Here is a 17,082-nt window from a genome sequence, read left to right on the forward strand (position 1 = left end):
TGTTTGAATAATCGTAACGTAACGAGTGTGGGGCCCATCTGCAGTCTCATTAAAAAGTTTTTATTTTCATATATTATTTTCATTGATTAAACTTAAAAATTAATTACTTAACTCAAATATTAATTTTAACCCTACAATTATAATTATTTCTTAACCCTTTTGATAGGGTTTAAAATCAGATTTTTAGCAGCTTTTGATAAAAATTAATAAAATATATACTTAAAAAATTGTGAATCCTATGAAATATGTAGTAAAATTAATTATTGAGATTGACTTTGATAAAAAAAAATTAAATAAAATCCTTACAGAAACGGACACTTAATAAATACATCTTGGAGGAATCACTATTATTCCATTTTTATAAATTTACCAAACGTTACACATTCCTATCCACGCATCTATTACTCATTATCACCCATTATAAATTGAACCGTTTTATAATTTCTTTCCAAATGGAGATAATAAATTAATAATTACTTTAAAAAAAATAAGCTTTTTTTAAAGGTATCTCTATAAACAGGTGGTTGCGAAAAACGTCATCAAAAAAATGTGGTTGAGAAAAAAAGAAAAGAAAAAACTAATTAAAAAAAACTTTACTTGAGAGCAACTGATCTTCCATTGCCCAAAAAAAAAAAAAAAAAAAAAAAAAGTTTAACCTTACATATTTGTATGATTGTGCTTAAAATTGACTCAAATTTATTTTTAAATTACTTATTTTATGAACATAACTTTCAAAATGACCTTCTTCTTTTTTTCAATTAAAAAAACTTAATATTCGAAACTTCTTAAGCGCTTAGCCAAACACGAGTATTTTGGTTTTGATCACTTATTTTATTAAACATTAATTTTTATAAATTACTTTTTTATTAACAATACTTACTTTTCTAGACTTGTTAAGCACAATAAAATACATGTGTTTGGTAGCTCAAAAATTATGTTTATAAATAAATTAGTAATTTTTATTAATCAAAGTTAAAAATAGTAATTTTTTAATCTCGCGGTTCTATAACAATTAATTTAAATTAATGTTGAAAATAATTTAAAAATAACTTATCTAAGTATATTTGACTTTAAAGAACAGAAAATCATTGCTTTTGCCTTGTTTGGTAGACAGTATACTTTTCAATATTGGGTGGCATTCTAAATTCATTAAAAACGTTTTTAATTGGATATTTAAACTTTTCTGGTGGACTTAAATTCAAAAACCATGCAAATTTTGCAGTTGACTCAAATTATAAAAATAGTAAAATAAAGTGTATCATATTATCAATACTTGGTGGAGAGCTGTCTAATGGTCAAGTAAGACGGTTGTGTTGCAGATTGGAAGCAAAATAGTGCACATCTACAATATGCGGTTAAAAATAAAGTTTGATCAACTTATCCCTCCTTATCTTAAAAGAGAGAATATGATATTTACTATCCATTTTTGTCACATTGATTTCACATTAAACTAGTCTCAAACTGGTTTGATCCTTTTTTTATAAAGTAATATACATTACTTATCCCAACTTTCATACTGTATAAAAAGGAGGGATGGAAAGGAAAGTTACTGTAATTAGGAACAGTGAATTCTTTCATTTTATCATACTGTAGCAATTTTTTTTTATCGTGTGAGCAAAAATGACGTTGTGTTGTTTTCAATCATTTCTCTATTTTCACACGCCACTTCACTGCAATCATCATCTCCACTGTAATATTTCTCCATATTCAAACACTATTTCACCTCATTCAATCTAATACTAATAAATAAAGAAAATAAACTAAATAATTTAACAAATTATTAAAGAAAAAATTATTATAAAGTTTTTTAATTAAATTGAAATAATTAAAATTTAAAATAAATTTTATTTAATTAAAATTGAAAAAATTACGTTTTACATAAAACGAAAAGAATTTTAAATCGAACAAAAGTTTATTTATAATATGAAGAATTTTTTTAAAAAAATATAATAAAAACAAAAATAATTAAACAAAATTTTAAATCGAAGAGAAATATAGAGGATGTTTGGGAGGTATTTTTATGTAAAAATACATTTTTGAATAGTAAATAAATGAGAAATTTGTGGTTGAAGAATAATGAAAAGTTTCTGATTTACGTGTAATATTATTTTAATAAAGAATATGTGGTTAAAAAAAAGAGAGAGAAAAATACATTTTGAAAAAAAATGAATACCAAACGGGACCATAGAGAAATTTCTTTCCATGAATGGAGAGTCACTCTCCTTTCACGGAGAGGAATCTCTTCTTTGAAAGGGAGAAATTCTCCTTTCATGGTTTATGTGGGATTTTATTTTTTATTTTTCATTATTCATTTTTTCCTTTCTTAATTTGTTTTGTTTATATTATAAATAATTTTGTTTGGATTTAAAATTCTTTTTAATTTTTTACTTTTTATGATAAAATTTAATTTTTTCAATTTTAATTAAATAGCATTTATATATTTTTTATTCAATTTTCGCAACTTTCTTTTGTTTAATTTAGTTTTTTATTATATATATATATATTTTTAAATTGTTTTGAAATTTCTTTTATCTTCACATTGTAAATACTTTTTTTATTTAAAATTCTTTTTTAGTCTTTTCATTTTATAATGAAATGTAATTTTTTCAATTTTATTTAAATGATATTTATTTTTAATTTAAATTATTTCAATTTAATAAAAACAGGTAAGTTAAAGCATTCTAATCTCATATTTGATTATAATAATTATTGTTCTCAACTCCGCATCCAGATGATATTACATCTTTCAAAAATTCAAATGTTGGAACATCAAACAAAAAAATAATGTCATAAAGTATAATCTCAAAAAATTAAGTGAACCAAATTGCAACATCATTTTACACTAATACCAATAAAAAACTAAATGATTAACAAATTAAAGAAAAAATAATTACAAACAAAAGAAAAAGTAATTATAATTTTTTTAATTAAATTAAATTAAAAATAAATATGATTTAATTAAAATTTAAATAAATACGATTTATTATAAAATGAAAAGAATTAAAAAGAAATTTAAATTGAATAAAGATTATTTATAATATGAAAAAAGAAGGAAATTTAAAAAAATTCAAAAAAAATAATAATAACAAAACAAATTAAACAAAAGTAAGTTATGAAAATTAAATAAAGAATGTATAAATATTATTTAATTAAGATTGAAAATTTAAGTTTTATCATAAAAAAATTAAAAATAATTTTAAATCGAAAAAAATCATTTATAATATGAACAGAACTAATTACAAAAAAAGAAAAAAAAATGAGGAAAAAATGCTCTTATATAGATGGAGAGATTCTCTTTGTCTATGGAGAGAAATTTTTTTCCTTCATTTATTTTTTTCTTTTTTTAATTTGTTTTGTTCATATTATAAATAAATTTTTTTCGATTTAAAAATCTTTTTAATTCTTTTCTCTTTATAACAAAATCTAATTTTTTTAATTTTAATTAAATAATATTTATCATTCTTTATTTAATTTTCGTTACTTTCTATTGTTTAATTTGTTTTGTTTTTATTATATATTTTTTTAAAATTGTTTTAAAATTTCTTTTTTAATATTATAAATATTTTTTGTTCTATTTAAAATTTTAATTAAATAAAATTTAATTTTAATTGTTTCAGTTTCATTAAAAAACTTTATAATAACTTTTTTTCCTATAATTTTTTTTTAATAATTTGTTAATCATTTAATTTTTTCTTTATTTACTAGTATTGAATTGGACGATATGAAGTAGTGTGTGAAAATAGAAAAATATTGCAGTGAAGTGGCGTGTGAAAATAGAGAAATGATTAAATATAACAAAACGTCGTTTTTGCTCCCATGATTAAAAAAATTTGCTACAATATGATAAGATGAAAGAATTCACTGTTCCTTTTTAATTTTTTCTCTTTATGATATAATTAAATTTTTTAATTTTAATTAAATAATATTTATATATTCTTTATTTAATTATCGTAACTTTCTTTTTTTTTAATTTGTTTTGTTTTTATTGATTTTTTTAAAATTGTTTTAGAATTTCTTTTTTTTTTCATATTATAAATAATTTTTTATTCGATTAAGAATTCTTTTTAATTCTTTTCGTTTTATGATAAATCGTATTTTTTAAATTTAATTTAAATCATATTTATTTTTAATTTAAATTATTTCAATTCAATTAAAAAACTTTATAAAAACATTTCCTTTTGCCTGTAACAATTTAAAAATATATATATAATAAAAAACTAAATTAAACAAAAGAAAGTTATGAAAATTGAATAAAGAATATATAAATATTATTTAATTAAAATTAAAAAATTAAATTTTATCATAAAGAGAAAAAAATTAAAAAGAATTTTAAATAAAAAAATTATTTGTAATATAAACAAAACAGATTAAGAAAAGAAAAAATATAAAAAATGAAAAATAAAATCCCACAGAGAGATTCTCTCGTCCGAACCGTGCAAGATGAGAGTTTGAAAGGAGTAAACTCTCCTTTGAAAGGAGAGTGACCCTCCATTCATGAAGAGAATTTCTCTTCGATTTATAATTTTTTTTTGTTATGATAAAATTTAATTTTATTAATTTTAGTTAAATAATAATTATATATTCTTTATTTAATTTTCGTAACTTTTTTTGTTTAATTTGTTTTTTATTATATTTTTTTTAAATTTTTTCTTCATATTATAAATAATTTTTTTTTGATTTAAAATTCTTTTCATTTTATGACAAAACATAAATTTTTTAATTTGAATTAAGCAAAATTTATTTTACATTTTAATTATTTCAATTTAATTAAAAAACTTCTAATAACTTTTTTTTATTTTTGCCTGTAATTCTTTTTTTCATTTTTTAGTTTTTTAAATCATTTATTTTTTATTAGTATTTGTATAAAATGATAGTTACAATTTGGTTCGCTTAATTTTTTTAGATTATGTTTTATTTCATTATATCTTGTTCAATATTCTAACATTTGAATTTTTTGCAAGATGTAATGTCATCTAAATATGGAGTTGAGAAAGATAATCTTTAATATTAGGATTCTCAATTTTAGTCAAAATTTTTATTTTCCTATTTTTGGAAAAAAATAATTTCAGCTCAAACATGATGAGTAAAATATAACATAATTATTATTTTTCTATAATTATATATAAGATATATTCAATCATTTATCGTATTAATGGAATAAAACGAAGTCGTTTTGCCATTCAATGTAGGAAAACAATATTATTTTATACTGTAAATGCAAGTAAAAAGGGATTAACAAAATGAAATGGAAAAAAAAGCTACTATAAAGTTTTTTAATTAAATTGAAATAATTAAAATTTAAAATAAACATTATTTAATTAAAATTGAAAAAATTACGTTTTATCATAAAACCGAAAGATTTAAAAAGAATTTTAAATTAAAAAAAATTATTGAAGGAATAGTGAATGCAACAAATTTGCTTATAAGAATGCGGAGTATTTACATTATTTGGCTATCAAATATTTATAAATCTCTCATTCTTTATAGACTAGTTTGCTACTTGGGTTAATTTTTCAAATTATAAAGGTTAGTACCCTTAGTCTTTATTACATTTTATAACTTCTTTATGGCAAAGAAAGGAGAAAAGAAGTAGAAAGATGAGTATTGCTTTATATGTCGATGCACATTGTTAAGTAAGTTTATTTATTCTCGTTGTTATTTATTCTCGTTGACCTTTTCCGATCTCTTAAATTTGGATTGCATTTATTGGAGCCCTTCAGATTCGAATTTTGGCTGATCTCAACCTCAAAAAGACACCCCAGCTTGTATAACCGGTAGAAAACAACAACGTAATTAACAAGATATCTCTTCAAATCTTAATAAATTCACAGTGTCACTTTTTATCCTTACCAGAGGTGCAAGTTCAAATTCAGCCCAATAGGTATAACTTAATCAGGTGATTGTATTATTTCCAGATATTGAAGAGCTTATAGGACTAGCTTCAGAGAACGTCTTGCTTAAATGGGTGAATTTTCATCTCAAGAAAGCTGGCTACGAGAAAATTGTGACAATTTTTTCTTCGAATGTGAAGGTACGTCTTTCTTTGGAACTTCATATTCTGCTTTGGTGGGAAACCATTTTAGTTCTTTGTTTGGGAATATTTTATTGCAAAAAGATAAATAAACAATTAGAGGGTAATTGGTGAATTAGTTTTAGTTAGTAAATGATTTGTTTATGTATCCTATTTTGCATCAATTTTGGGAGGCAGTAATTCGTTATATGCATCTCTTATTTTGTTTGTGGTTTTTTGTTATTTAAATGAATTAGCATATTCTTGAGACGTGGCAATGGATGCTTCGAGTATCTGCAGTGCCAGCCATTCTTCAGTTTTCCTTTATGGTATGTTTGCCCGAATCTCCTTGTTGGCTTTACCTGAAGGTGCAAAAGCAATTTGCTAGCCTTGAATAATTGTTTTCTAAAACATGTTATCAGATATTTGATCTGCCTTATTATTTACTTGGAAATAATTTTTGTAGAAGGATAAATATAAAGACATTACTGTGTTATCAAAGACGTATGATCCTTATCACTTGGAAGAGGAGATCAATCAACTTGCTACAGTATTTGAATAAGAGCACCAGAGAAAGAGTGCAATCCGCTACTCTGATTTATTTTAAGTAAAAGAAATAAGACTTGTATTTTTTACTGAAGCTCGACTTCACGTAATTTATGAGCCACTTATAATTTCATATAGCCCCCATTTGAGCCACATTATTGTAAAAATGAGAATAAAAAATATAGTCATTATAGACTCTACACAAGAGATAAAAAGTCAAATATGGTGACTTGATGTGATGGATAACGATCATATTTTTCATTTTAATAAGGAAATAATGGAGATCAAACAGGGCCATAGTGCAGTTTTATCTTTGTATAGGAAGATACGATAGAACTTTTTGATTTCTGTTGGATGTGCTACTACCAAGTGCTAATACCACCTGTCACGTTTATCTTAGGGTTCACATTCTATTTCATGGGGCATTGTAGGATTATGCCGTCAAACCTCCTAAATTTGGGGATAATAGGAGAACAAATTTAGAGGATCTTGCAATTCTTATTGGTGAAGTAGTTAGATGAGCTCCTATAATTTAAATTGCTAATGTTACCTTCTTTTAACAGCAACTCATCACGATTTATTCATATTATAAGTAAAGGTTATGGATTCAGTCTTGATGAAGTTCAATTTAATATGTTTTTTTTTTTTTGGCTAAAGAAGTCTGTATTATTACTATAGTTGTCGGCTTGTGTTTTATTTTTGCCCAAAATATTTTGAAGACATTTTAAAAATGCTAGTATTATTATTGTTTTGATTTGAATTTTATATTTCATTCTTTTCCAAATGTAGGAGTATGTGAATGAGTGCAAAGCTATGAAGATGCCAATACTAGACAGCATATATCGCTCAGTTTTTAGTTCGAGGCAGATTCATGTGACTACTTATCCAATTCATAGGAAATGCTTCGAAAAAATGCTGGTGAAGATAAACAAATCTGTGAAATTATGATAGACATGAGGTAATGATATTGTCTTATTATGCCTAAAGTTCCACTACAAATGTTTTTTCAATTTTCTTTTAAACTTGATTCTACTATAATTATGCTGATACAATTAATTGTTTTTATTAGGGACAACATGAAGTAGAATTCTTGTATTTATTAGTACCATTTTGTTTCATAATCTCTTACGTATTTGAGGTTCCTACAATTTTGAATTGCATGGCCAAAAATGATCTCCTCCTGCTGTGCCACTTGGAAGATGCAAGCATAGTTCTACAACTTGGATTCCGATTCCTGGGAACCATGTTACTCCACTTCATAAGAAACAGTATGATATTACTTTGCAGAGGGCAAAACAATTGGAAGAATGTAGACAAATATCTCCACAGATCAGAGATCTGACTTATTACAAACTCAACATAATTCATTACATTTTGATGTTGTATACTCATATTCTTCTATTGTCTGAAATTCAACATCCTATCATGTACATTTACCCATTAGCCTTTATCCAATCAGTGCCCATATCTTTCATTAATCTTTAACAATTAACATGCTAACATTACCTTTAAAATAATGTAACATGTACATTGTACGGGCAAAGGCTAGTTATAATGTTAAAAAATGTGAAATAGGGACTGAGTATTGGTCGAATGAAAATTAATTGTATAGTCCTAAGTAATATGCCGACATATTTTGTGAATAAATAAATAATCTTGAGGAATTATTTTTTGAGTGCTTGATAGGGGTGGATTTGGTCTAGTTCGATCCGATATGTTCAATTCAATTTCAAAGTAAATCGAATTGAATCAATTTGTTGGATATTTTGTAAATGGAACTGTTGAATCCAACTTAATATTGGAACTGAACTATTCGAATCGGTTCGGTTCAATTCTGCACCATAATTAATTTTTTCATTATCCTCATAATTTCAACAATTATTTTTCGTTCTCCTAACGATCAAAACAAACACAACAATTGAAAAGGTGATATATTCCATCTTAACACGGAACGATAGACATTATCTGAATTCAAAAATAGAAACAACAAGTTGTATAGTAAAATTCATTCACAAATGTACAACAATGATCAAAAGTATGTAATGTTAGTTAATATAAACGAATTTTCTTTCCACTCATTGAGTGCTTCTTCAAATCATCAATTTACATTTAAGAGGAGATATGAATTAAAAACTAAAAGTAATAGAAATAATATTTTTATATTATATTACTATTTACCAACCATTTAATCATCCATTGCTTAGTTCATTTACCCAAAAAATTTGACAAATTTGGTTCCTATTAGGTAACGATTCTAGAATCGATAATTAAATCGAACAAAACTCTTTAGTTTTCGTTTCTATTATTTATTGCCAATTTACTTTATAAAGAATTGAACCAATCCACTCAACTCGATTTGGGTCAAGTTTATCCAGGACTTATGTCCACCCCTAGTTCTTGATACGAGTCTAGAAAGAGTATGTGATTGACTATAGTAAGGCAAACATGTTAAATGATGCTTTATTCATCTAGTGTGAAGAACATATCATATCTCACTTGCTTGATTTGAGTATAGAATGACTTAAAATCTCAAGACAAAGGAATTGTTGATTGTTGTGAACGATGCATTACTTGACCATGGTATCGTTTCTTGTTTTTATTTTATTTTGGAAGTCAGGTATAAAAATTTAATAATTGATAGCTATTAATCGCTCTCTTTTTATGCAAATGATGGCTAATTTTATATTGAAAATATTCAATATTTATATAGAGGCGGTTCAAACAATTTTTCCACTTTTAGTAAACTTTAGTGAAAAAAAATACGATATGACATATCTAAATTATTACTCAATAATTAATAATCTTTGACATTAAATAAAAACTCCGTAACAACCATATATTTATATGGCCCGTTTAAGTGCAATTTTATTGTAAGAATGTATTTTGGAATAATAAATTAATAGATAATGTGTAGTTAAAAAATAAGCAGAAGTTTTGGTTTACATGTAATATTATTTTATTGAAAAATGTGTCATTGAAAAGAAAAGAGTAAAAAAATATATTTTAAAAATAATGGGAATCAAACAAGGACTTAAGATGTCTGCAATCTAGTAGTTAGTATAAATATATCAAAAAATAAAAATAAAAATTAATTAATTAATAGAATCACGATCCTTATACAATCATTCATCTAGAGTAGCCCCTTTTATTTGGTTGTAGTTATCCTAATCTCGAATTGTATATGTTAGAGTACCTTTTAAACTACAATATGGGGTAAGGTATGAAAGGTAGGAGGAGAAATATAGAATGACAAACACATAATTTATCTCCGTAAGATAAAATGGGTGGTCTTCCATATCTTCTTCAACTCCCTCTTCATAGTGATCTTGTGATGATACAGTCACTAAGAGATTTTCATCCTATAATTTCGCATGGGTAACTTCTTGCCTCTCCTATGTATTCATTAGGGCATTAATAGACATTAAGTGTTGAATTGAAAAAGTTGATCAATAATAGTTGCAAGTTCTTATTCCTTTGTTTGTTCCTATGGACTCTCTTCAATGTTTGATTTTTTCTGTTCGAAGAGACGAGTGCTTAAAGCAATTGACTATTTTTGTGCTGAAAAATTTGTTCCATGCTACTTTATCCTATATTTGTGAGAGGAAAATTCATTGATATATGTCAAGGGGCATTGTCCAGCAAAAGTAAAACTGATACGTTAACGTTTTGCATTTGCTTATCTATATGTTGATTGTCATTTTCTACAAAGGAGTCATTATTAAAGGATAAATCTCACATTGAATAAATATATTAGGGTTTTGACTACTTCTTTTAATAAGGTTAATATTTTAAGATGGAACTCCAAATTTTAATATAATATTAGAGTTAATTAAGTTCTAACGAGCAATTCAATTTAATTAAAATTCAGAAAAATGAGCATACGAATTTCAAGATTGATTTGCTCAAATGAACCACCATCTTACATCGACATGTTAAATAATAAATCACATATCAAATAAAGATGAAAAATATAGACTAACATATAGGCAGGGGCGGAGCCAGGATTTGTGTTCAGTGCGAACAATATTTTTTGACGTCGAATTTCGAGGTTTTGGTCATAGATTTAATGATGATAAAAAAATAAAATAATATTACAACGATACTAAAAACGACATAATTTATATATTAAACTTGTTCCTTGCGAGTTTTCATATTTTGATGTCGTCGTACAATAATTTCATTATCGAGCTTCAAAAATATATCTTTCTCTACATAAACAATTGTACTATCATTCATCCACTGATCAACCATCCGATTGCGTAATCTATCCTTTAAGATACTCATTGCAGAAAAGACTCTCTCAACAATAGCGGTAGCAACCTGTAAAATCAATGCCAAAGTCAAAAGTTTATAAACCAATGGATATACCTTATCTTTCTTTGTCAGAACTAACTTCTTCGCAAGATCACCAAGGTCATTCAACCCTTTAAACTATTTGTTAGAGCGCATGTCAAAAATATAAGTCTCAAGTTGATTGTTAAGTACAATGACATCTACTGCAGAGAAATCTAATGGATAAAGCTCAGCAAGTCGAATCAAGCTTTTCTTGTCAAAAGAAGAAAATGAATCTTGTGGATATAAACAAGCTACACAAAGGAGTAACTCTATATTTACCTTCGAGAAACGATAATTCAATTCTTGAAGTTGTAAATCGATGACAGAGTAGAACAAATCTACTCGGTAATGATGTAAATTTGTAATTTCTGGGAGAATTACGCTGAGGACGACCATGAAGTGCAAGACGTACAAACATATCATCCATGTTAAGTACATGAATGTAATGTTATTGACAAAAAGAACATACTTCTTCCAAAAAGGAGTCCCATCATTCGTCTTTCATTATTTGGAGTCGTCGTTTGCACAATCTCACCAATTACATTGCATTCACAATATCTCGATCTTTCCTTTGCAATGCCTTTGATAGTTCATTCGACATTCCCAAAACACTTCTCATCAACTACAGATTAAATGCAAAATAAAAATTTTGTATCGACTCCAATAGATTTGTTGCATCAGATCTTTGATTATAAGAACAAGATTCATCTTCAACAATTATTGCAAATACATCTAAAACAGAAGAGAATATAGCAAGCAAGTTGACCAAAGAATTATAATGTGAACTCCATCATGTATCACCAGACCACTAAAGGGTCATTTCTTGATTAAGTCCCTGTCAACTTAAAATCTCACCTTTTCCCAATGCCTCTAATTGCTTTTCTCGAAAAAGATTACAACGTTTGGAAGATGCTCCAACAGTATTTATCACGTCACCAACCACACAAAAGAAGTTAGTAATAAAGATGTTCTTCTTTGCCACAGCCATAAGTACAAGTTGGAGTTGATGAGCAAAACAGTGAATGTAAAAGGTACATGAACTCTCCTTCAAAATGAGTGTTTTCAAACCATTAAACTTACCTTACATATTACTTGCTCCATCATAACATTGTCCTCTCAATCTAGACATGCTCAAGTTATATATAGAAAATACCTTATCAATTGCAGCCTTAAGTGATAGAGCCGTGGTACTTGTAACATGTTTAATCCCTATGAAGTGTTCATTGACATGCCCACTATTGTCCACATAACGTAAAACAATAGACATTTGCTCATTTATTGACACATCTCGGGATTCATCAACTAGAATAGAAAATAATGAGTCGCCAACATCTTTGATAATAATATTGATCGTTTCAATAGCTCAAGCATTTACTATATCCTTTTGAACATCAGGTGATGTCAATTTACAATTATGAGGAGCATTTCCCAATGTGACGACATTAATAGCTTCATTATGAGCAGCCAAAAATTGTAATTGCACTAAGAAGTTACTTGGATTGAGAGAATCCTCAGATTCATCATGACCTCGGAATGAGTACCCTTGTCACAAAAGAACTCGAACACAATCAATGGATGCATTAAGACGTATAACATATGCACTTCTTGCTTGTTCTGACTGTTTGTAGAAAACTGATTGAATGTGTTGCTCTTGATTCATTAACACTCCACACTTAATGCGAGTTTGATTGTGTGCACTATCATGAAGTCCAACATAAGTATGAAACCTTTTTTTATCTTTCCAATATGTAAAACCTTCGCCAACAAAAGACTTACCTCCACCTTGCTTTCCAGAACTTGTTCTGAAAAGATAACAATACAAACAATAAGTAGCATCCTTCTCTACACTGTACTCCATCCAACTACGGAACTCTTTAAACCACGAAGAATTGAATCGTCTAATTGTTACTCCAAATTGTCATTTTGGAAAGCCATGATCTTGGGGTTGACAAGGACCCTTTATATATATGCTCTTTGATCTTCATCTCGGATATTAGGATTGTAATCTAAAATGGGTATCCTTAGACCAGGATCAGTTGGAAGTTTTGTGACATCAAACTCCACATTATTCGATACCCCTTCATCAACATTATCTACGTTCCATTTTCATTGAAAGTGTCTATTCATTTGATATATGGATTTAAACATTTGATATCCAATTATTATTGAGAGTGAGTGAGAATAATTCATAATGACAAAAGGATCGTAAATTCACAATTTCAATTCACAGTGCAATACTAATATATACTATCAATCCACTGTAATTCACACTTCATGATGCAATTTACAATTTCACAATATCAATTCACCTTCCAACTCGCAATTTCACAATGCAATTTATACTATTTCCAAATCTTAAGCAACTTGAACTTACAATTTCACACAGTCCACTGGATGGAAGTGGAGAAGTCTGCGATCCCTGACTATCCGTGCCTCTTTGAGCAATCGAAGTCCAAAGTACTATATTTATTTCATATGTTAAAGACAAAAAAAATATCATTACAATATACACAAATCAAAATAACAACAAATAAGGGGAAAAAAATCAAAATCACCAATCTACTGCTGAAAAAATTGAAATTGGAGTGGCTGAAATTGAAATCAAAATCACCTTCTTTAGTTCTTCTGGGCTCCGGCTTCTTCTTCTTTTGTTAGGTTGGCAGCTAGTTGGAACTAGAAGAAGCAATAGCTGGTTGAAGTGTTGAACGGTTTTGCAGGTTAGGTGGTGGCCAGGCGACAGTTGGATGTTAAAGTTGTGGTGGGGGATTGGGGTTTGGGGATACTAGGCCGGAGATTAGAGCCCCTAATCTAGGAGATGCCAACCGTCGGTGGACAGGGACTGGAATTGGAAGTCGAGGATTGCGAGTGGCGAGAAAGGAAGCGAGAGTCAGGAGAGACGCGATTCACGTGAGGGAGCAAGGGTTTGGTTTTTATTTAAATGAAAACGGGTTAATTGAATTATGATTCCGGGTCTGGGTTAGTAAACGGGTCATGGGCTGTGGGCAAATGGGCTTCCATATGGGTTGGAGACTTGAACCAGGCTTTACAAAATAAAAAATAATAATAATAAAAATTTGGGCCTACTGGAGCCCAAAAGTTCAGTGCGGGCAGATCTTGCATATAGGTAGGGCTGGACATGATCCGATTCGGATCGGTTCTCTGGACATGGTCCGGTTCGGTTCGGTTCTAACGAGAATCGAACCGACCCGAAATTTTCTGGTATTTAGTAAGTGGAACTGTCGGGTCCAAATTTAATTACGGAACCATTCGGGTTCGGTTCCATTCGGTCCGGTTCGATTCCGTATTATAATTAAATCTTTAATATATACAAATTTACGTTAATTTAATTAATGATATGTTCAATATTAGCTCTTACAAAATAATATAGTTCAATCTTATATGTTTCACGTCTCTCTTTGCTAAATTATTCATAAATTTGATTATTTAAATCATAGAAAGAGAAAGATAGCGAGCTCAAAATAATTAAGAGAGATGTAGTAGAGATTTAATTCGATTTTCTCCGGTAGAAATGACACTACAGTAGAATAACAAATTTGGATAAAATTGAGGTCAATTTGATTATATTGATTTTGAATTGAAAATTAAAAATAGGAAAAATCATATTTTGTGGTTTGAACTAAATTAACTAGTTAACAAATTTATTTAGAAAAAATAAAAGAATTTTACTTATTTAAAATAAATTAATTAAAAAAATTACGGAGATTCGGTTCTTCGGATATTGGCCTAGAATCGAGAACCGAACCATACCCGTCGGTTCTTGATTCAAATACACGTTCGGGTATTTAACTTGAGAAGAACCGTCGGGTTCGGTTCAGTTCAATCGGTTTGATTCAGGAGTTTTGTCCAGCTCTACATATAGGGACTTAGACTGCTCCTTTTGAAAATGTTAATTTTTTAATTTGGAATTCCGAGTCTTAATCCAAACATTTGTATTCTTGCGCTAATAAAAAGCAAGATGCTCCCCAATATTTCTATTAGAACTCGACTTTTGTGCATCACAAATGATAACAATTCCATTTTATCAGAGCTATCAGCATTTGCGGCAAAGGCAATATAAGGCATGTTTTATCCTTCTTAGAAGCTTCAATTTAACATCGTGCAATTTCTCAATCACGTGACATGCGATCAAAGAGTCTGTGTTCATCCATGTTGTAGATGTCTCATGTTGAGTAGGCTCAAAATTTTTCTCTCATTCCTGGCGTATGTCTTTCAATTGCATCCATATTAATAGGTTCACTTTTTCCATGTGACTTTTGAATTTTAAAACCATGAAGATTGTTGAACTTTGAAAGTCATTCATTAGAGAGCTATGGTGCATCATCTCCAAGGTCAAGTTGTTTGGTGATTTGACAACATTTTCTTTTATAAGTTCTGTTGATAAATGCAACCTGACGTGCTTGGCATTGCACAACCCAAATTATGAAAGTCATATGAAGTTCGGGGTGTGCTTCTTTAATGGTTAGCTGTGAGATCATTCGAGGCCATGCTTTCATATTGTTGGCACTTAGCAATGATAATGTTGATTATCCCTTGTATCGGGACTTTGAAAAAGTTGAATTTGCTCGATTGCACATATGGCAAGGGCAAATCGATTTCAAATCTTCAAAAACATTGTTGACTGAAGTAGAAGGTTTCATCACGTGAAGAAATGATCGAGTATAATTGCGGAAGATGAAGTTAAACTTTCACTATTCCAGATTTTATAAATTTAACATTTTTCTTAACTTTGGTCTTCTCATATTCTTTGCATTTTTTATTTTTAATTTGATTTATATTACTCTTACATTTTATTTTTTATTAAAGAAGATGTATATTAAGCTCATTGATATTTTACAAAAATAAATACAAAAGATTAAATTATCAAGACTTTCTAACTAATATGTGTTAATGTTGTGGCATTTTTCCGCCCAAAACATAGGTGCTAAAATTGTCATAACTCGCCAGTGCTACAATTGTTTATTTTGGCCGTTGGAGTGTTATTATGTCAAATTGCCTAGTTTGATGAATTTATGGGCCCGCTCGATTAAACCCTACCCGTCAAACATACTTATCTCTACAAGTTTGGAAGAGCCTCGGAGCCCAGAAAACCGTACTAGGAACCGCGTTACCGCCATCTCCGCCGTCTTATCCACCGCACCGTAGAATTTTGAGGTATAGTCAATTTGTGCACAATTTACTGAGACACAGCGCAAAAATTTCGACGCTACTGAATTGCAAATGCTGCATTTAATTTGTATTGGATGATTTCAGAAGGATTTGTAATTCAAGATTTTAATTTTGAGTGAATTGCAATCTTTATTTCGTGATATGATACTCTATTTTTATATATTTTTTAGTATTAGACTACTAGGGAGAGTTTGTACGAAACTGATGCAAAACTATGCGTTTGTTCACGTAATTAATCTTCATTTCTTTAATATTGCAGCAGTGCTATAAATCATGTCTTGGTGCACTATTGAGTCGGATCCTGGTATGATTTATTATTATTATTTTTTTTATTTTTTTTTTTATTTTTTTTTTTTAATTTTTGGCATTTAGTATTTAAATTTTGTTTGAGCAGATTTCACTATATTGGAGATTAATGGGTAATTTTTCTTGTTAGAAAAAAACCCACTCTAGTTAGGGGCTGTTTGGTGAGGCTGCTGGAGGCACTTGGTTACCATTTTTGCCTCCAACAGAAAATTTGAGTGTTTATTTCTCAAAAGTTAGCTGTCATTGATGATACTTTTGATGACAGCAGTCAATTCTCGGAAAGTCTTATGGTTGTTTCTCTATTTGGCGCATTGCTACATTTGCAAATTCTCTTAATTCCGTTTGACATCATTTTCTCTGTTTGTTTTTGCATAATTGCATTAGTATCATTCCAGATCTCTGTTCCAAATTTGCTCTCTGTGTTCCTCATTTTAATAAACTCATGTAAAATGATTAAAAAAAAGACATCCACGAGTTTTCCATTGAAGTGCTAATTTGATTTTAGCTCGTGAATTTATGAGCATGGTCCATTAATGGTCTTGGATAATGATGAAATATGAGCTGAAATCCATTTCCTTGATACAAAATGTTGTGTGTCCAAGGAAGTGGGCATCATCTTGGCTGATGATGGAAGGGAACAGGAATTGGACGCTATGGGGAGAGGAAGAGGTAGAGGGGTGAGACTGATGACAGCAGTG

At 28.5% G+C, this 17,082-nt stretch overlaps 1 protein-coding gene across 2 annotated transcripts in view; it reads left to right on the forward strand.

The window, feature by feature from the left end:
- The first annotated feature begins 15,913 nt into the window (after positions 1-15,913).
- LOC111379981 (ubiquitin carboxyl-terminal hydrolase 2-like) overlaps positions 15,914-17,082 on the forward strand; it is a 7,116-nt gene continuing 5,947 nt past the window's right edge. The window contains exons 1-2 of one of the 2 annotated variants that reach the window (XM_023003421.1): positions 15,914-16,063; positions 16,338-16,382. In XM_023003421.1, the coding sequence (XP_022859189.1) occupies positions 16,352-16,382 (31 nt within the window). In that variant the 5' untranslated portion in view covers positions 15,914-16,063; positions 16,338-16,351. The remainder of the gene's footprint in view (positions 16,064-16,337; positions 16,383-17,082) is intronic. The other variant, XM_023003422.1, reaches the window with a different exon arrangement.

Source organism: Olea europaea, unplaced genomic scaffold (genome assembly GCF_002742605.1).
Source record: "Olea europaea var. sylvestris unplaced genomic scaffold, O_europaea_v1 scaffold2077, whole genome shotgun sequence".
Taxonomy (NCBI): Eukaryota; Viridiplantae; Streptophyta; class Magnoliopsida; order Lamiales; family Oleaceae; genus Olea; species Olea europaea.